Source organism: Brassica napus, chromosome C3 (genome assembly GCF_020379485.1).
Source record: "Brassica napus cultivar Da-Ae chromosome C3, Da-Ae, whole genome shotgun sequence".
Classification (NCBI taxonomy): domain Eukaryota; kingdom Viridiplantae; phylum Streptophyta; class Magnoliopsida; order Brassicales; family Brassicaceae; genus Brassica; species Brassica napus.
The window spans coordinates 35,644,549-35,666,491 of record NC_063446.1 but is presented as its reverse complement, the minus strand read 5'-3'; the positions used below and the strand labels follow the sequence as shown (position 1 = coordinate 35,666,491).

Sequence of the window (21,943 nt, the reverse complement as noted above, 5' to 3'; positions counted from 1 at the left end):
TATATACCAAATTTAAAATTTTACATTATACATTTCAAAAATAAATAAAAAACACTAAACAACACAAAAACAAAATCACTAATCTTAACTCAAACACTATATCTCAAACCCTAAAATCTATGTATAAACTCTACACCCCAAATCACTAATCTAGACACTAAATCTAATATTTTCAAAGTTAAAGAACGAATCTTAAATTTAACTTTAAAATTAAATATTTCTTTTAATTTAGTTCTAAAACCTAAATTTATACTTCACACACTATATTCCAAACCATACACTTATAACCGTAAACCTTATACTCCCAATCATAAAATCCAAAAAACCAAATTAAACATTTTCAAATTTAATCAACAAAACTTAAACATAAACTACTAATTTAAATTTAGAACTTTTCAAGTTTATATTTTCAAATTAGTTTAAAAAAAATTAAACTCATACTTTAAATATATACCTCATTTCGTATTTTCTTAACTCCAAACCTTTAATCATAAATATAATCTTTCAACTTTAAACTTTTAATTATCAAACCCAAATTCTAATATATTTAAGTTGCAATTATATTGAAAGCAAATCATAAACAACAAAACCATTTATATAATCCTAAAATATGAAAGGGACTTGACAACATTTTGTGACCTATCTATGCGCTCTCTTGTCATACGTTATGACAACAAAAAAATAAAAACAAATTTGTAAAAAATCTCATTGGCTACTACTTTCACACAAGGATTGACAAATATTCATTCCTGTCCATTGGATTACACTTTAATCGAATGGACCATATCTTCATTTTCATCTGTTTTTCTTCTCTCCTCTTAATCCTCTCAATCTCTCCATAGCTTCTCTCAATCTCTGGACGAAATTGGTAAAACCAAGCTCAATCTAATCATCACTTGTGTCTTCTTCTTTATCTACATTGTTTATCTCTCAATCTCTCATCACTTGTGTCTTCTTCTTCTTTGTCCCTACATGAACATGAAGTTTGGGTGGAAGAAGACAAAAACGAAGCTCATGGCTTGGAGGAAAACGACGACAGTGAAGCGCAGGAGCTATGGCGAAGGAGGCGCTGAAGCGGAGGTGGAGGCGCGGCAGACTCGTCTCGGTCAAGCTCTCTGTTGGCTTCACCTACTCACCACCTTCACAGGTCAACCCACTTCGCCTTCCTCTTATCTCTGTTCTCTCGTTCTCTTCATCTTCTTATATATTTGTAATTGGTTTTGTTTTTTTTTTCAGATCTGAGAAGCAGCAGTGATGAAACAGGAAAGAGAAGCAGTGGTGTGACAGAGAGTGTCTCCGGTTAAGGGTGGTGCGTTGGTGATGCAAAAGCCGTTGGTGGTGCAAAAGCAGTTGGTGGTGCGGCGATGGTGTGACAGAGCGGCGCTGTGAGATCCGGTTAGGCCGGGGAGGCGGCTTGAAGCTTGAAGATTAGGTTTAGTATTTTTTCTGGTTTTACTTCTTCTTCTTTTTTTAATTCTGGTTTAGTTTGTCAACCGGATTTAATTGTAAACCAAACTTTTATTTGTAAACCAAATTCAATTATTTTGTAAAAAAAAATCAATGTATTATATATTTCCATTGTATTTTGTGATTTATAATTTTTAAATTTTTAATAATGTCAAAAATAGTGAAAATTATATATTTTTAAAAATATTTTTCAAAACATTTGCGAGGAAACTGTGTTTCATAAATCTATTGCAAATTTGCGAGGAACCATTTTCCATCGCAATTTGCAATGAACCCTTTTCCGTCGCAAATTTGCGAGGAACCGTCTTCCGTTGCAAATTTGCGTGGAAACGTTTTCCCTCGCAAATTTGCAAGGGAATTGCGAGTGTTTTTTATTTGCGAGAACGGATTTGCGACAGAAAATATTTACATCGCAATTTCCTTGCAAATCGCAATTTGCAAGAGAATTGCGAGACTTTCTTCCCTTGCAACAAACTAGTTTTCTTGTAGTGATGACTATACTATCATACACTCATCTTCCATATTCAACATAACACAATTTTTTTGTAGCTTCGAGTTCGACTCTAGGGTATGTAAACAGTGTGCATGACCTCATGATTGTCCAGGATTGGTGTAGGCGTTTATCCATGGTGCGTTTCACGGAATTCGGAAGTGGGACGTTTCAAGAAAAACTGAATATTTTCTAGTAAATTGCTAGTGATGTGTATTATTTATCAGACGATGACATAACTAATAAGTTTCAATTTTTTTGGACCAGATAATTGATGAATATTGATAGTATGACATCATGAACGTGCAGCGTAACTATATTTTATACTTTTACAAAAGAAAAACTATATTTTATAAACAAAATACATATAGTATACACCTTGCAATATATAGATGTCCCAAAACCGTGGGCGTACACCAGCTTTTTCTTCTTCTTTTTCCCAGTTTTGACATCAATAGATTACTGTATTTAGGTTGATCCAAAAAAAAAAAGATTAGTAAATTTAGTATTTAGTACTATTTACTACTCTCTCTGTTTTTTAAAGATGAATGTTCTAGGATTTTCAGACTTATTAAGAAACCATATTAAAACTTAGTTATTAATGCATAGTTTTTTGTAACTTTATATTTCTTATATTTTTAAACCAATAGGATTAAAAGAAATGTAATTAATATTTTTGAAACACACAATTTTTCATTATTAGTTGACAAAATATGCTTTGAAAACATGAAAAATACATCTTTTGGAAACAAAATATTTTTCTAGAACATCCATCTTTAAAAAACAGAGGGAGTACTAGTTAGAGAGGAGAGATAGGTTCGATTTGGTATTTGGCATTTCTAGAAGCTACAAAAGTGTACGGGCGATATACACACATTAAGAAGTTTATCAAACTAAAGAAAGAAAATCGGGTAATAAGTAGCATGGTGCATGTGGGCACAGCTAAGACTATCTCCAATTGGGTTTATTCCCATTGGATTTCTTAATACTTGTATTATGTTCTTCCCATTGGATTTCTTAATATATATATTATATGTATATATATGTATGTATATATTATATATGTATAAATAATTGTGGAATCCACAATTATTGTGGAAACCCATAAATAAAGATTCTTAAAACCCTCTTTTAAGAACCTTTACCAGTTTTTTTTTTTTTGTAACATGACTTTCTTATATAAATGCAAAAGAAAATTTCAAGTTTATCAAACTAAAGAAAGAAAACCGGGTAATAAATAGCATGGTGTATGTGCACAAAGTTAACCTCATCAAAAGGCCCAATTAACGGGGTTTTTTTAACATGACTTTCTTGTATAAATGCAAAAGAAAATGAAATGTTTTACAAGCCGAGATTTTAGTTAGACAGGCCTAGCCCAATACATATGACACAAAGAAATCCATAATTCAGAACCCAAGTGACTAATCCAGTCAATAGAATAGTAGGGGATCGGGAAAGTTGATCATCGACGAAAGTTACGATGTGGACAGCCATAACTGCATCAGGGAAGAGGAAAGATGTGGGTTTGAGGGCCTGATTGAGGAGATCTTGTTTCGAAACAAGTGGTCAAGTTGCCTAATCAAGGAATCTTTGGATCAGATAATTTGTATGTGGAGTCGTGTGTTCCTCTCAGTCCAGACCAGGTAGATTGTCGCCTGCCAGCATCAAAGGGAGAGTTGAAAACCATAGCTTTTTTTGTGGGAGAGTCTGCATGCAAAGTAGCGTTGAGTTCCAGTCAGGGACAGCAGTCATCAAGCATTGAGAAGTTGTTGCAGTCCAAACACTGAAGCTGAAGGGGCATGTGAAGAGCAAGTGGTCTCTGGTTTCATCCACCGAGTTACAGAAGAGGCAAGTAGTAGGTGTTTGGAAACCCCAACTATGGAGCCTGTCTCGAATGGGACATCTGTTCAAGACAAAAAGCCCAGCGAGGAAGCAGTGTCTCGGAATTCCTCTTTTAATCCATACCGATAGAAACCAAGATACTTTAAGGTGAGAAACCCTAATCTCTTTGTATACTTCCGATGTTGAGTAACAGAGGGAAGGGTTGTTACCAACTCTCCACTCATAGTAATCAGCTTGATCAAGCAGTTCAATTATAGTTAAGTAGGTTGCGATATTTACTTGATTTTCTGATCTCACAGGAGGTTGAGCCATTCACATAGCGAGATGTAAGAGAAGCTTTCCAAGGGATGCCAAGATGCGAAGTCTTAGTAGCTGAGAGATAGTTAGCCAAGTTCCCAAATAGAGACCAGTTGTCGGACCAAAACCGAGTTTTAGTTATGTTACCTACTCTTAGTTGAATCCATGGGTAAATTGTTTTCCTTAGCTTCAACAATATCCGCGTCATCCAGAACATAGAATGATTTGGGTTCACTGTCCAGAAGTTACTGATATCATCTTTTAGGATCTCTGCTCGGAACAAAGCAACCCAAATCGATCCTTCCCGAAAAAAAATGAGCCAGCTGAATTTAAGACAAGCAGCTTTGTTCCAGCACAGTAGGTCACGTAACCCCAATCATCCTTCTTGTTTTGTTTTAGTTACCTCAGACCATGCCACCCTAACTGATGCATGACCTTCCAGGTTACCTTTCCAGAAGAAACAACCGCACAGAGAGTTGATCATTGAAATGCAAGCCTTATAAAGGATAAAAACAGAAGACCAAAAGGTGGTGATGCCAGCAATCACAGTTTTGATTAGGAGAAGTCTTCCCGCAAAAGATAGAGGTAAAGCAATTCTTCACTTGAACAATGAGAGGTTCACAGTTTTGAAGTGTAAGCTTTTTAGTGCAAAGAGAAACCCCTAGGTAGCGGATAGGTAAAGACTCTGATGGCATTCCCATAAATACCTAAATTGTTTCTATTTCCAAGGTTGAGAGACCAGAGAAAAAGAAGCAAGATTTTTTCATGCTAACCGCTAGTCCTGATCTTAACTCAAACTCTTTTAAGATCTGCAGGACAGTTTGTAGCGACGATAGAGAAGATTAGCAAATCCTCTGCAAAACAAAGATGAGTCAATTTGGTTTTAGTGCACTGATAGTGATAGGAAAAGGAGCTATGTAGCACGGGGACGTCTATTTAGGTGCCGTACCGGTACCGGAAACGTTTCAGGGACGGGTACTTCACGGGGACAGCACTGGTACGGCTTGGGGACGGTTAGAGAACATAGCTATGAGTAAGACTAGTTTTCACGAGACATAATGCTTGTGCAATTGTTTTTTAACTGTCACTGTTATCTTGCTTCTAATTTTAGTTGGCAAAATAGACATATTATAGTAAATTATATTTTAATTATGTTAGATTCACTATATAAATTTATTTTCTTATAAATATTTTATATTTTTTACTAGTATATATTTACCGTACCCGTACCCATAATTTTTAAATTTTCTCGTTTCCCGTTTCCGCTTCCGTCCTCGTTTCTATCCCCGTATCCGTCCCGGTGCATCATAGAAAAGGAGCCTTCTGAGACCTCGTTGTTTAGCATTAAGGAAAAGTAATTCATAGCAATGACAAAAATAATAGGGCGATAGTGGATTTCCTCGGCGAAATCCCCTTTTTCCTTCGCAATTCATAGCAACTAACGTTATTGTCATACAAAACCATCAAATTTTGTTAAAGAATACTGTAATGCACTCAATCGATCTATAAGGAAGCATTAACATATTTTTTTAAAGCACAACGTTGGACTCTTTTAATTATTATGTCTTCTTGTTTCAATTACATTATATTCCTCAGATCCAATCCATTTTTAAACTAAACTTATCAATGCAATGTCAAACATCTCAGCTTTATCTATGAAAACCGATTTCACATTTTTACGTAATTAAAAATAAAATATAATACAAACTATTTGCGGTTACCGAAGAAAGAGATCTAGTTCTTATAAAAGCTCATGAGTTATTAAAAATAAAAAGTTAAAAACGATTTAATTTTGTTTTTCTCAATTCCTTTTCACCTCATCCTTGCTTTTTGAGTCAAATTTTCATATGTTTGTCAAAAGTCATCTTTTTTTTTTGTTTACATAGAAGAAATCTTTTTTTTTAAGGCTGATTTATTATGATATTACAATAATGAGAATTTTTTTTTTTAACGTTGATTTATTATGATATTACAATTATGAGAAATATTACATAGACGATCCGACAACCGACAATATTATCTGTCTTATAAAGATATATGCCTAACTGTATTACCTGAGCCGTCCTACGAAGATCACGTCTGGCCGAGTTTACTTGCAACATGTTAAACATATCTTGTAATATTTTCCAACTATTATTTTCTACAAATTTTTTAAGTTGTAATTTTTAATACAAAACAATTTTACAGGAAATGTTCCGGTTATACTTGAAAAAATGTCCGAGAACATTATATATTATAGCGTAACCTTTTAAAATTAACAAAATTTGGGAAAATTTTCCTACAGTTTTATGGGTTAATAATACATATCTGTCAAATCAGCTCGTATTTTAGGCCCCCAAAATGAAAGTTTGTGAATAAGTCAGTGGAACAAACTAAATTATTAAGTGTGCAATCTTCCTAATCACCCATCGATTTGATTTCTGTGTTATACAAGAAAAGTATATAACGACAAAAGTTGAGCTAAGAGACATAGGTGGCTTTCCTAAACACATGGGGCCATAGTTCCCAAGAGAAATGCAGATAGAATTATTAAAAGACAAAATGCTTGTTTCAGATAGTGACAATTTCCTACTCTCAAACCGCTCATCACATCGCTTTTTGACCAAATCATCTCCTCTGATTATGGAAATTAGGGTCTATTTCTCCGGAGTTTTTTCTTTCGTTTAAAAGACTATGCTTTTAATTGATGCTTTATTGAAACCAACATTATCATATACATACTACATGCTTTTAATTGAAAGCAGGTTTTATACAAGCACTTGCACTACAAGAAAACAGTGGCATACTGAAAGAAAAAATCGTCGGTATGTCGTCGGAATAACGCTATTCCGACGACATACCGACGAAAAAAGTCCTCGGAAATAACTCTTCGGAAATTCATCTTTCCTCGGAAATCCCTAGGAAATTTCCGACGAAATTCCAAGGAAATGAATTTCCGAAGAAATTCATAAGACCACAAGTTCGTCGGAAATTCCTCGGAATATTCCGAGGAAGATGTCGTCGGAATATTCCGACGGATAAACTTCCTCGGAATATTTCCAAAATTAAAAAAAAAATTATAAATTTATTTTTTTAAATTGAAATTCGAAAATATAAAATTAAAATTGAAATAGAAAACATATTTAAAATACAAAAATTAATAAAATAGTTTTTATAAATAAAAAAATGTTTTATAAATACAAAATTAGTTTTAATAAATATAAATATTTTTATAAATATGAAATCATCTTTTTATAAATACAAAATAGTTTTTATAAATACAAAAAATAATAAAATAGTGTTTATAAATAGTGTTTAAAATTGAAATAGAAAACATATTTAAAATACAAAAAATAATAAAATAGTTTTTATAAATAAAAAAATGTTTTATAAATACAAAATTAGTTTTAATAAATATAAATATTTTTATAAATATGAAATCATTTTTTATAAATACAAAATAGTTTTTATAAACACAAAAAATAATAAAATAGTGTTTATAAATCAAAAAAATGTTTTATAAATACAAAATTAATTTTAAAATATGAAATCATCTTTTATAAATCCAAAAATCGAATTTATATACAAAGAACGTTTTGTATATTTAAAAATAGTTTTTATAAATACAAAAATAAAAAAATAGTGTTTATAAATCAAAAAAATGTTTTATAAATACAAAATTAGTTTTAATAAATATAAATATTTTTATAAATATCAAATCATCTTTTATAAATCTAAAAATCGAATTTATATACAAAAAACGTTTTGTAAAATCGAATTTATATAGAAAAAACGTTTTGTAAATACAAAAATGCTAAACAATTTATAAAAAAAAGTTCTAAATCAATTCAACACAACCAAATCACAATTCTAAACCTATTACACAACAAATCACAATCCTACCCAATCACCCTAACAAAAATCTATCAAAAAACTTCTAAAATCATCAAATCTACTTAAAAACCTAACAAATAGGACCTAAGAGAGTGGGATAGGGTCCTTACATGATTTGTAAGGGAATGAAAAGGATTCGCCGGAGAGATCGTAGCGAGAGAAGGTGGAGAACGCCGGAAGGAGAGAGAGATCGCCGGAGAGGAAGAAGAGAGAAATGGGGAAGAAGATGCGTTTCGAGTTTATAAAACCTTGGGTCCGACAGATATTTTCCGTCGGAATTCCCTCAGTATTTTCAATTTCAATTTTTTCGAAATATTTGGCGGCTTGTTTGCCCGGTTAAATGAAAATATTCCGAGGAAATTCCGACGGCCACTTAAATATCCGTCGGAATTTCCTCGGAATATTTTCATTAATTCGAGGAAAAAAATATCATATGTATGTATTTCTATTAATTTATATTGTTTCTCGGAATTTCCTCGGAATATTTCGAGGAAATACCGAGGAACTAGTGTTTGGGGTTTCAAAACATCAATTTTTTTTTGTCGTATTTCATTTCTTATACAATTGTAATGCATACCATTGAGGATTCTTTGTATAGATGAGTATAAACCATGAAATAACAAATTTCAAAACGAATTGAAAGTATTCTCTTTACCGTTCATTAAAGTGTATAAGTGTTTCTCTTATGTTGTGGGATTTCATTCATACAATCGGAAAAGTGTTAATTATAGGGTAAGGAACAAAGTTTTGACTTCATAATGAACGTAAGACACTTAATAAGGGTTATATAGGTGTTATTCAAACCGCAAAACTTTGTTTTCGGTTTAAAAACCCTATTTCCTCGGAATTTCTTCGGAATATTCCGAGAGAATTCCGAGGAAACCCTTTTCTTCCTCGGAATTCCGTCGAAATATTCCGAGGAAATTCCGAGGAACTAGTGTTTGGGGTTTCAAAACGTCAATTTTTTTTAAACGGATCAATCGATGGATATATGTCCAAAAACGCATCGATCGATCACTAAGATGGACCAAAGCGTAACAATGTGATCGATCGATTAGATTAACCCATCGATCGATCGAGGATATCAAGTGTTCCTCGGAATTTCCTCGGAATATTCCGAGGAAATTCTGAGGAACTAGTGTTTGGGGTTTCAAAATCTTGAATGTTTTTTTATAAACGGATCGATCGATGGATTTATGTCCAAAAACGCATCGATCGATCACTAATATGGACCAAAGCGTAACAATGTGATCGATCGATGGGTATATGTCCAAAAACGCATCGATCGATCACTAGTTCGTCGGAATTTCCTCGGAATTTTGTAAAATCCTTATAATATTTCCTCGGAATTCATCGGTTTTTTCCGAGGAACACATTTTTCCTCGGAATTTTCTCGGAATATTCCGACGGATTGATGTTTCCTCGGAATTCCGTCGGTATATTCCGAGGAAATTCCGAGAAAACCCAAATTTTGGGTTTATTTGGGTTTTCTCGGAATTTCCTCGGAAATTCCTCGGGAAATTCCGAGGATTTCATTTTCCGTCGTAATGTCCGTCAGAATACCGCTGTTTTCTTGTAGTGTTGGTGCATTAGTGGATTATCAGAGTTGGTGGTTTAGCATGTTATCGAAGCGATCTTGACCTTAAAAAATATGTTTCATAAAACCACGAAGTAATATTATTAAAATTTTGTTTCGAGTCTTTTCATATTTTGTTAATTTGGTTTGAATCTTAAGAGACTAGAAAAAATACATTGTTACTTACATTTAAGGAAATATTCTCTTTTTAAAAGTGTTAATGAAAGTGTGAAACTAACACTTGCATCTACATTTTTACATTTTTATATTTTACACTTATTTCTCTTCAGTGCAAATTACGATATAGCTACATTTTTTTTAAGCAACACGATACAGCTACATTAACAATAATTAATTGGAGTGTAATGGTCCGACATAACCGTTCGTAGCCTCACCACGTCAAGTTCAAGAGTCATCGACTGGTCCTACATGTTTCCCGTTTTTTATCCACATATACACTATTACCAAAAATAAGATCCCTATAGCCACTCATTTTAGAGAGTTCACGATATAATCAAAACTACTGTACCAGTTAAAGAGCTGAAATTTGGGGAATAATTGAAAGCTGTTGGAAAAGAGGAACTCAGATTCAGAGCTTTGAGAAAAAATAGCAAAAATGGAGAGGAGCGCACATGGTTGGTGTTTGCAGAAAGAAAATTTAAAAGAATAAGAATAATAAAAGAAAATAATTTTTGTTTGGAAGTGTCACAAGCTCTTCCTAAGTCCTAACCACAAATCCTGCCCTGGTTTGTACTCTTCAGTACATTTGCTATTTCCAAAGTCCGTGATTAACGCTCTTTAACGACACCTCTGCTCTGCAGGTAGACAGGGACACGCATTGACTCATTTTGAAATGTTCTTTCAAATATGTTATATCTCTGGAGCAAATTCATTTATTTGTAGAAAATAATATTCCAGTAAAATAATAATAATAATAATAATATTTCGTACAAAATTAAAATGCTTCTTCGAGTAAACATTTGTTAATAAAAAATTTACTTTACTTTTATTAGAGCAACTCATTATTCACATCAGTAAGTAGCAGATAACCAGCAAATAACTCATGATTTGAAGCTTACATGCCAGGCACTCGAAACGCAGAGTTCGGCTTAGCATACGACTCATGTTTATGTTAAGATTGTATAGCGGTTAGTGTAAAACTTCTGACAACATTATCTTGAACAATCAATTTTTACGTTTTGTATAAAAAGCGTTTTTTGTATAATATTTTTGTTTTAACCTTAATTTTATGATTATATTTATTAAAAAAATTAACAAATTTATAATTAAATTATATTTTTTAATTTACAGGTAACATTTTTAAGGACACCGTTTGATATTGTAAACTATTAACTTTTCTTTTTTTTTGAAAAATGGGCAATAAATTATTAACTCGTGTTGACATCAAAAGAGAACACTTATTTATATACATCACATGAAAATATAAACCTAATGCTATAAGGACTTTAGTATAACTTATCAAGGCTTTAATAGGATTCCTTTTTCTAATATTTCCCTTCAAGTTGGAAGTGAAAAATGTTTTCAAAAAAATAAAATAAAGTTGGAAATGAAAATTCCAAACCCAACTTAGATGACAAAACTTCAAACTAAGGGAGACTAAGAGCATCTCCAATATATTACTTTATTTTCTACTCCAAAATAAAGTTGAATTTTGCTCTAATGTATTACTTCATTTCTTACTCCAAAATAGAATATTTTTAATATATTATGTTTTATGTTTATTAAAAAATTAGTAATATCACCTTTCATTTATACTATTTGCAAAATAGTCTATTTTCATATGTATGATCTTTATGTTTTATACTATATATTTTTTGTATGGTGCTTATCTTTTATTTTTTATATTTATGGTCTTTTATGGTTTATATTATATATATTTTGTTGCATAAAATAGTTCATTAGATGGATATTTATATAATTAAGAAATATTAACAGTAATTTTTATAATATATATAGTAAAATAATATTTATTTATTTATTTATAATAATATTTAATTAAAAATGAAAATATTTAAATATAGAAGACTATTTTATAAATAAAAAAAGTTCAACTCCATTTTAGAGTAGTGAGTTGGTTTACTCCATATTTGGAGTAATCATATCTTACTCTATTTTGGAGTGAGTTTTGGAATAGAGTTAGAGATGATTTTACTGCAAAATGGAATTTAGAGTGAGTTTTGGAGTAGGGTCGTAGATGTCCCAAATGGCTAAAAGCCTTGGTTAGTATTACGCCATCCGATCAATAGTGCGGACATGAACAGTACAAATGAGGATGGCTTTGACTACATCCCAACACTGGCAATCTCGTCGATTGGTTACACTGTTGTTAATCACCATTTACACAGTTAAAAAAAATATGAAAGAGTTTATTTTACTTTTATGCAGACATCTGTTTGAGTTTTAGCTTTTTGTTCATTGTTACATAGTTGTAAATGGTGATATACAACAATTTTATCATTAATATTGAAATCATTCGAAATCCATCTTTAAGAGCCTAAAAGTTGTGTATGTTTCAAACTTTCTAATACATATTAGACTAAAATTTAAATCCAGATAGCAGTTTATGGGCCATCTTGTTATGAGCTAGGTGGATATCGAGGGGACCACAGTGTCATAATAGGACCAACCATGAAATGGCTCTAACGTCTAATGTTTTTAGTGCCATTGTGTGCGTGGCTTCTACACATATTTCTCACCTCTCTCTCAGACACATAGAAATATACAACACATGCATGTCATTATAAATATTTACACCTCACCCCTCAATATTATCCACCAACTTCCCCCTCTACAAACACAACAAAAAGCTTTTCTCTTCAATTCACTCAAAACACAAGAAAATGGCCATCCCCAAGAAATCTACAAAACTTTCTCAAACAACAATGCTTAGGCATATTCTGAAGAGATGTTCGAGCTTGGGAAAGAAGAACGGAGGAGGAGGATATGAAGAGTATGATCTCCCACTTGATGTACCAAAGGGACACTTCCCTGTCTATGTAGGAAAAAATAGGAGCAGATACATAGTTCCTATATCTTTTTTGACCAATCTTGACTTCCAATGTCTCCTTAGAAGAGCTGAGGAAGAGTTTGGTTTTGATCACGACATGGGTCTCACCATTCCTTGTGATGAACTCTTCTTTCAAGATCTGACTTCCGTGATCCGATGAGAACTATGTATTTTCAACAAGACGAAGAACAAGTAAGCTGAAGGAGATAGAGATGGAGATGGTTAAAGATGAAGTTTTTTTATTTTATTTTTTGTAGCTTCTCTTTTTTTGAACATCCTCTCTCTTTTCTTTAGTTTGATGTATTTCCTATATTTTCTCTGTTTCTTTTGTCATATTTTTAAGCTCATCTTGGGTATTTTTTGGGTCCAGTTTGACTCGTCTAGCCAAAAAAACCCACGAGATGGAAATTTTTGGGTTTAAATCTCTGAAGAAAGCTTGTAATATTTTCCTCACGGGTATTTGTTTATTACTAAATCTGCGAGAGACGTTAATTATTATCTTTGATGACCAGTATGCTCTACATAATACATCCAATAAAAACCTAATAAATAGCAAATATATCTATTCTCTAGTTTCTTAGACCATCCGCAACGCTGTTATTCTTGGCTTGATAACCGAGGTAAGATTTTTAAATTATTTTATTATTTTTATATTTTTTTTAGCTAAAAAAAAAGAAAAGGATTGAACCAATCGCGGAATCCCACGTGGCGGTGGGACCCGCGCACAGTAACATGTCTGATCCTTAGCTAAGGATTAATTTGACACAAACTCTTAAATTTCGTGGACCCTGCATATTATTATAATATTTTTTTGCTAAAGATTTTTTTGCTAAAGATTCCCGTTGGAATTGCTCTTAGCGTGCCTCAACTTCTTGGGCAATAAGGGATTTTAAAATGTTTGATAAAGAAAAGGGATTTTAAAATGTTTTTTTGGGTTTAAAATAGAATACTCTTCTTTTTGTTTTTAATCTTTTTTTACTTTAGAAATCTTAGAATCATACTTCTCCTAAGACAATGGTTAAACAGATCACAAAGTACTATATGACTAAAATTAGCCGTCTCTCTCTATACATAACATTTCTATAGAACAAAGATTATGTCAAACCGAAAGCTAGCAAACCTTTAGGTATACATATTCAAGCATAGGTTGGTGTTATGGAAAGTTAATTTTGAATCCACTTTTTTTATTGTAAACTAATTTCATGATCACTGGATTCACTCCATATATGTATATTTTGAGGCAGTGCCGTCCCAAACTTTTCTGAGGTTACACCCAAAAAAAACTTTTCTGAGGTTTAAAAAGCATGCCAAAGTAATTTGGCCCATATAGTTAACTGAAAAATTGTAAATGAAAAAGTTAGTGTACAGATTGGTTGGGAACTGGTTGGAAGCCTTGAACATGAGGTAAAGAAACCTCAAATTTCCTTTCTAAAACCATTTAAGCTACATCAAATTTTAGAAAATGTGGCCTATATATTTTGCTTATATTTTATGTGCCTAAACCTAATGCTTCACTTGCCTTATAGCACGGACTGGCCTGTTTCGAGGCATAACGCATAAGACAGACTCGCATATGAATACCGAAGTATTTTACTATGAATAGCTAAATACTACTACCTAAAACATTTGATTTAATATCCCCTATATATTATTTGAGAAGCATTGCAACATTTGTTTGTAGCCACATGTCAACACTAGAATGATTTTTAGAATCTTTAGAGAAATAGGTTGGTCCATCTAAATATATAATAAGCTTTTTATTAAACCACAATAAATACATTATTAAATATGCTTCATTATTTCCTCAAATAAGATTACAGAATTGCCTAATGTGGCTAAAGTATATATAAGAATTAATGATTTTGAACAATAAAGATTTGATAAAAATAACTGTGTATTATAATTATATTTGTTTAATTTTAAGCTATTAAAATAAATTAAACAATCATAGTAACTATATAATAAAAATTTAAAAAATTATTTATATATTATATTTTGAATTTTTAAAAACGAGTATAAATTACTAAAACTGTTAAAAGTTTCACATTCAAATTTTGTGATCTATGATTTAAAACTTTTGTTATGACATGATACAAATAATTAAAAAATAATATAAGTTGAAAGTCTCATTTAATAATTATCAAAAATAAAAGATATATAAATATATGTATCATTTTAAATTAAACTATATGCCATATAAAAATTTAAAAATATCTTAATTTTGAAATTTACTTTGAACATTTTTTTGATAAAAAATTTGAAAAGATATTGACAACTTATTTTTTTAAAATATTATAAATTACTTAAACCACTAATCCCACAGTGAAAATTTTGTTATCACTAATTTAGATTTTTTGCTATAACAGATACAAATGATAAAAAAAATATGAGTAAAAATCATCATCTAATAAATATTAATATTAAAATATAACATATATATGTTACTATCATTTAAATTTAATTATATATCATATCAAATAGAAAAAATATTTTTCAATTTATAAAATTTATTTATATGTTTACACCAATTTAATTATATAAGTAGTAGATAATGACTTTTTAATTATTCAATATATATTTATTATTTCATAATATGTTATAAACATATAATATATAAAATAATTTATACATATAATGTTTATTCCGCGCAAGACGCGTATCTTAACCTAGTTTACGCTTATTTGTTTTGCCAACTCACGGGTTTGTTCTGTTGTCCATGGGGTAGCTATTCTTAATTCTTTTTTTTTTTGTTGCTTTTTTTTGACTAAAGGCTTGTTAATTCATTTCTTAATGTTATCTTTGTCTTTTCTTTCTGCCCATGAATTTGTCGACGTGCATGATAATATGTTTATTGCAATAAAATACTTCTTTTTAAAAGGTATTTTGCTTTTACGTTAAATAATACTATATTTGAAGGAAAAGAACAAAACAAAATTATACTATATATATTAGAAAACAAACAAAAGAAAATGAGTCATGGTGATGATGAAAAGCAGTTATTGTATTCAAAACCTTTACAAAACACAGTTAGCTGTACTATCCAAAATTTGCGACCCTTAAGCATGTTTAGAGCCAGGTATATCAATTAAAGCTGTAACTAAAGTTTAATTAATTAGAGGAAAACAGTAATATCATAAATTTTATACTTCTAATACAATAAAATATGAGAAATTCCCTTAGATAACCCTTTATAGTTTATTTTCACAAAAATAAACCCTCGAGGAAGAAAATGACCAAAAATGTTTTATTGAAAGGTAAATATGTATTTATACCTTTAGAGTTAATTAATCTAAGACTTATGGTTTAGATTTAAGGGATTGAGTTTTGGGGATGAGTTCAAATTTTTAAAAATAAAAAATAAAAAATAATTTTTTAAAATAAGAAGACTATTTTGGCCATTTTATTTTTTGAGAACCATTTTTGTGACAAAAACTTCAAAAATAGCTATTTGAGAAAATTGCCCATAAAATATCTATAAACTAGTACTTAATAAATTAGTAATTTCTATAAATCATTACTCCATAATTAGATGAACAGTGTAGATGAAAAATTTGGTCAGCTGCCAGAGAGAGAAAAATGAGATTTTTAGTGACCTTGCGGTCTTTTTGAGCACCGGCGCTGAGATTTATTTTCTAATATCTTTTTCTTCTTTGTTTTTCAGTATTTTGGCTTTATTTTGGATATTTTTTCCTAAGTTTCTGGAGATATTTTCGTTTTTCGCCCTGTTTTTGTAATCGGAGATATGCTCATTTTGCTCTGTTTTATTGTTGTAATGATTATTACAGATTATTCGACGGATTCAAGGGTAAACTATTTGGAAGCGATCTCCTCCGGAACATATTTAACCAAACAAAAAGATATATCTTTATCTAGAGAACTTTTGTAGGTACAAGTGAATGCAGCCTGTTATGATGCAGGAAAACACTTCAATTATTAACAAGCGCGAAACAAAGATTAGCTTGATATCAATGTATTGTCAACATCCAACAAATATTCGGTTTGGATTTCATCATTAATTTTTCTTGTAGTTGTAACTGTCAGATTATATTGTCTGTCGGGTTATATTGTTTTCTCAAGAGCTTGTTTTGGCTTTCTTAATGTGATGTACTATATCAACTGTTGTGTTATTGTCTTTGATAAGCAATACTAAATAAAAGAAGCCTTAGACGGACAAAAAATGAACACTGTGAATAATTGTATTTTCTTTCCAATCCAAATTAAACTATTTATTAAAACAAATGTTATTAGAGTAATATATATTTTTAAAACATTTTATGTAATATGGTTTTATTATCATAAACTATATATTGACTACTAACATATAACTAATAATTTACAAATCTTCTATTCTCTTTTATTACTTTTGAGAAAATTACCTAAATCTATAATTTAATTTAAAACCAAATTTGTATCTTATATTTTATTAAATGTTGAACTGAAATAAATGCGTAGTTAAATTACAACTACTCACTTATGACCAATAAAATTTTTAAAATATGTTATAGTTATATCTAGAGAAATTTGTAAGAAACATGAAGTCTTTAAGAGTCTGCTTATGAATTTAATTTTATAATTAGACTACGAAAATTTTGAAAATTTATTTTGATGAAGAATATATTTAAATAATGTAAACACACAAAAAATATGAATCATGTGAATTAAAATTTAATAAAATTGAATAGTTAGGAAGTAGATGAAAATATATATTGCAAATCGTATTTGTCTATTGGTTAGGGTTTAGTAACATATGTTCAAGTAATATTTGTGTTTAAAGTTTGTATTATACAGTTGAAACCCTATAAATGATACTGTATAAATTAACAAACATGATAAATTAATAAATTTATCTGTCCTAAATTGGACCATTGTAAAATATGATACAATTCAATAATATAATAAGATAATATATTTTTTTAGAAAATTCTATGTAAATATATGGTCCCTTTAAGATGGTAAATTAATCATTTATGTACATATATACACACATTTTATATAATTACAAATTAAACCAAATATTGTATTGTTTGTTTTATATTCACAATGAAATTGTCTCTATATTTTCTTAACACTTTAATATATTTTAATGATATTTAGTAAAGTTCAATTTAAAACCACATTTAAACTCTGTGTAACATTTTTATATACATCAAATAATATAGCAAAAACAATATGAAACTTAAATTTCAAAATTTTAATTAATGTATATACGATAAAATAACCTATTTTCTTATTTTATTAAAAACATTTAAACTAAAAAAAAATCTGAAAAGAAAATTATTTTGAATTAATAACTCTATAAATTAATAAAATAACATAGCCCCAGTTTTTACTGTAAATATTAGCTACTGTATATAATAAACACTTTAAAAGTTGATTTTAAGTTTTAATGAAGAATTTATTACTATTTATTTCAATTATTCAATTTTACAGTTCATGGTTAGAATATTTTCTAAAAAAGTCTTAGATATTTGAAGTCTTGGAAAACATATGATAAACTTAGGTTTTAGGAGGTTTCCTAAAAAATTCTGCCAAACCAAAATTTATTTATCTAACCGTAAAGATTTAAACATAACCAAAATTCAACTAATAAATTTTTAACCAAACCAGAATTTACTTCAAATTTATGGTGTGGAAAGTATCGAACCTTTTTTTAGCATAACTAAGAAAATTACTCACACACCCTCTCTTCGAGTCAGTAACAGCCGTGTTCGTTTTTTAACCGCTAGACGCAGCGGGAGAGACAAGAAAAACTATGGTGAAAATGCTCAAAATAATAGAATCTGAAGCTAAAGTAACCACCAACGGATTTCCAGAGTCACAAAAAATGAGACGCCGTTACCGCTAAAAATTTCAACGCCCTTTCTACTGCCGCTGTGTCATCGGTGTTGTGTTTTGTTAATTGCCGCTGCGGTCATCAGTGCTGTGTGTTGCCGTGATTCCCGTTTATTTTTTGGTAGCTGCCGCTGCGTCTTGCGGCTAGGAAACGAACACGGCTGCGTCAATCATCGCAGAAGAGGTATTTTGTCTGTTTTTCAAATATTTGCATAGTCACAAGATTCGTATAATTACTTTTGTGAATTATAAAAAAAATTTAATGGTTATAAGGTCTTATTTAATGTACCCCTCTCCGATTAATATGTAGTAAATCTAGATATACCATTCGGCCATACTATGTTTTATTGCAAAACAACCCATTATAATTGCAAACCTGTTAAACAAGTAAGCATTTAATTACATTCATTCACTTAGTTCGAGGATATCACACGTAACACTAAGGCCATGATTATCCCTAAGAAATCCACGGTGGGTTTCTTAGTTTAAACAAAAAAAAAAAAAAAATTAAAAAGCAAACCAATCGTGGACCGCCACGTGTCAGTTGAGCCCGCGAACAGTGTAAGAAACTCACTAAGATCGGTTCTTAATTAGTAGTTTTTGTAACCGATCCTTAAGAGTTTTGTGGGGGCCCACGCACTAAGAAACCCACTAAGAACCCCGGATAATCATGCTCTAAGAGATTGGTTCCCACTTGGAAATTGGAATACTGATGGAACGACGTCACGTACTTAAAACTAATGTGACTTTCCCAACTGGTTTTCCCTCGCACGAAACTCAAAGAAAATATTAAGAGAGATCTTAACTTCCAAGAGATTTTCTAGGGTTAATATCGTTGGCTACAGGAAAAAAACAATGGAATTAGGGATATGGATTGTTTGGTTGGTTAGAGCCGCTTGGATCGCTGCAATACTTCTTATGGTGATCGGTTCGATTCCAAGTTCCAAGCTGAGATTGTATCATGAACTCATGTTGAGTTTTGCCGGCAGAGGCAAGATTCTTCAGCCGTCTTCTTCTCAGGTTTTGTGTGTTTCAGTTGCTGTTCATGTTATTACTAATTTCAAAATAGCATTTTTATTCAATATTTCAGTTTCAGAGATATGTTCTAGTAATTGGATGTTTCTGGTGTTGTAAAACTCTCGACCCTTTGTCCCTTATTGCTTGTTTTGTTATGGAGACAGAAGTGGACAGTTCCTCAGAAATACTTTGCTCACTTCTACGTTGTCGGAGTGGTGTGGACAACTCTCCTGTTCGCCATGACTTGGATGTATGCCTTCAAAATGGCGCCATTAACCGGAGGTTCTCATGTTGAGCATTGGTTTAAAGTGTTGCGAGCAGTGTTTCTACTCCTTCTGATGGAAATCCATGTTTTGAGACGTCTTATAGAGTCATTCTATGTATTCAAGTATAGCCCTTGTGCTCGGATGAGCATTCTTGGTTATTTCACCGGATTGTTGTAAGTCTCTCAAGAAACTCATGAACATATCAAGATTTATATATATTTTTTAATTGCCTTTTGCTTGGCTTTCTAGTTTCTATGCAGCAGCGCCGTTATCACTCTGCATCGATATAGCTTCAGAGATGGTATCATTCGCCGGAAATCAAATGGCTGGGTTAATTTCTGAAGGAAAAAGGTAAACCTCAGCCCCTAAGTTCGATTTATTATCGTCTTTAAGCCCTCTGATGCAGCTTGGATGGTGTCAATTGATTGGTGGAGCCTTTTTTCTCTGGGGATGGTTACATCAACGCCGCTGTCACGCAATTCTAGTAAGTTTTTGACATTTTGTCTCTCTGTTTGTGTGTGTTTTAGATACTGAAAGATGCACAAATGTTGATGCAGGGATCTCTCCGTAAAATTCCTAGCCAAGCGAAAGAGTACATAATACCACATGGAGATTGGTTTGAGTCTTTGAGATTGTCTCTAGTCCACATTACTTAGCAGAAATCGTAATTCGACCTTCCCTAGTGGATTAGATATCTTCATGTTCTTCTTTACTTCTCTTTGCTAAATGGTATACGATGATGCTCTGTAATTTAGGTTTTATACATGGGCTTGCTGATTGCTAGTGGAGGAATAGATGTAACTATCTGGTTGCTCTTTGGTTTTGTGGTACGGTGCACTTTCTTTTGTCAAAAACTGATGAAAGGCTTTGTTTAAATTCAGAGAAATTGAATTTTGGTCCTTTCTTTATAGGTCGGGAATCTGACAATGGCGGCTGGAGAAACTCACCGGTGGTATCTCCGGAAGTTTGAAAATTACCCGGCTAACCGGAGTGCCATTTTCCCTTATGTTTACTAAATGGTTTTAGAGAGAGAGAGAGAACACAACTTGACCAATGCTAATTGATATGGTGGTTCTCATAGTCATCTTTTATGTTTGTGAAATTTAAGAATTGTATTTTTATCTTCTCAGTTAATGAATTTAGGAAAGTTTGCATGTTTATTCTTTAGAAAATAGAGACTTCCATAAGTAAGTCTTTGTTTGGTCATGGATTTAACAAGTGCGAAGCTAATTATTCTCTTTTTATTTACTTATTGGCTTTTTACGATTTGAGAATTATATATTGCTGTTGTTCCTATGTATGGTACTTAAAATTATTGGTACTTAAAATAAATAAATTTAAAGTTAAAAAAAATTTCTTAAAACTATTTTTATATTTTTACGCATAAAAATATGCCGTTTTGAAGAACTAATTTTATCCCAAAGAAAGTATATACACTACAAGAAAACAGCAAGGATTCTGAGGGAAAAAAGCGTCGGAATTTCGTCGGAATATCGTTATTTCGACGACATACCAACGAAACAAGTCGTCGGAAATAATTTCTCGGAATTTCTTCTTTCCTCGGAAATCCCTCGGAATTTCCCGACGGAATTCCGTGGAAACAAACTTCCGAGGAAATTCCGAGGATCACCAGTTTGTCAGAAATGTCCTCGGAATATACTGAGGGAGAACTTCGTCGGGATATTTCCTCGGACGTTCATCGATCGATGCGTTTTTGGACATAAATACATCGATCGATAGGAATATACCGACGGACATATTCCTCGGAATATTCCGAGGAAAATGTCCCTCGGTATATTCTGAACGTTTTTTTGTAAACAGATCGATCGATGGATTTATGTCCAAAAACGCATCGATCGATCGAGTAAAAAATATAATTAATTTCCTCGGAATGTAAAAAATGTTAATTTTTTTAAAAAAATAAAATTTCTGTAATTTAAATTCGAAAATATGAAATTAAAATTGAAATCATATTAATTAATATTCAAAGTTTCACAAATAAAAATAAAACATTCCGAGTTTTTGGAAAAAAAAAAACTACGGGTCTGGCACGTCCGGGAACACCTCGTTCGGGTACATCCTCTGCATCATCTCCATCATTTGCTGGTTCAGCCTCCTCTGTGCCTCATAGCCCGCCTGTTGAGCCGCCATCTGGGTCTCCAACAAAGATATACGATCATCTTTGTCCTTCAACTGAGCCGTAAGTACTTCTGGATCAACAAAGGGCGGTGGTGCAGAAGAAGGAGGAACCGACC

At 31.5% G+C, this 21,943-nt stretch overlaps 1 protein-coding gene, 1 long non-coding RNA gene and 1 pseudogene across 6 annotated transcripts; all 3 read left to right on the top strand.

Annotated features, from left to right (window-relative positions):
* Positions 1 to 607: 607 nt before the first annotated feature.
* LOC111205160 lies at positions 608 to 5,107 on the top strand. Of its 5 annotated transcripts, XR_007320780.1 has the most exons (6): positions 608 to 1,147; positions 1,237 to 3,946; positions 4,099 to 4,265; positions 4,362 to 4,453; positions 4,539 to 4,681; positions 4,912 to 5,104. It is a non-coding gene; the product is annotated as an uncharacterized LOC111205160 (long non-coding RNA). The 5 variants fall into 5 exon arrangements; XR_007320778.1 differs by having other exon boundaries at positions 4,099 to 4,453; positions 4,912 to 5,105; XR_007320779.1 differs by having other exon boundaries at positions 4,099 to 4,457; positions 4,912 to 5,105.
* A 7,102-nt stretch (positions 5,108 to 12,209) lies between these two features.
* Positions 12,210 to 13,071, top strand: LOC106443042 (auxin-responsive protein SAUR50-like). Its single transcript, XM_013884654.3, has one exon. It carries the CDS (start codon positions 12,407 to 12,409, stop codon positions 12,731 to 12,733), a length of 327 nt encoding a protein of 108 aa, XP_013740108.1. The 5' UTR covers positions 12,210 to 12,406; the 3' UTR covers positions 12,734 to 13,071.
* A 4,609-nt stretch (positions 13,072 to 17,680) lies between these two features.
* LOC106443043 lies at positions 17,681 to 20,938 on the top strand (annotated as a pseudogene).
* Positions 20,939 to 21,943: the final 1,005 nt, after the last annotated feature.

Excerpts from the sequence above, each read along its gene's own strand:
- LOC106443042 (XM_013884654.3), top strand. The coding sequence starts at position 12,407 with ATGGCCATCCCCAAGAAATCTACAAAACTTTCTCAAACAACAATGCTT.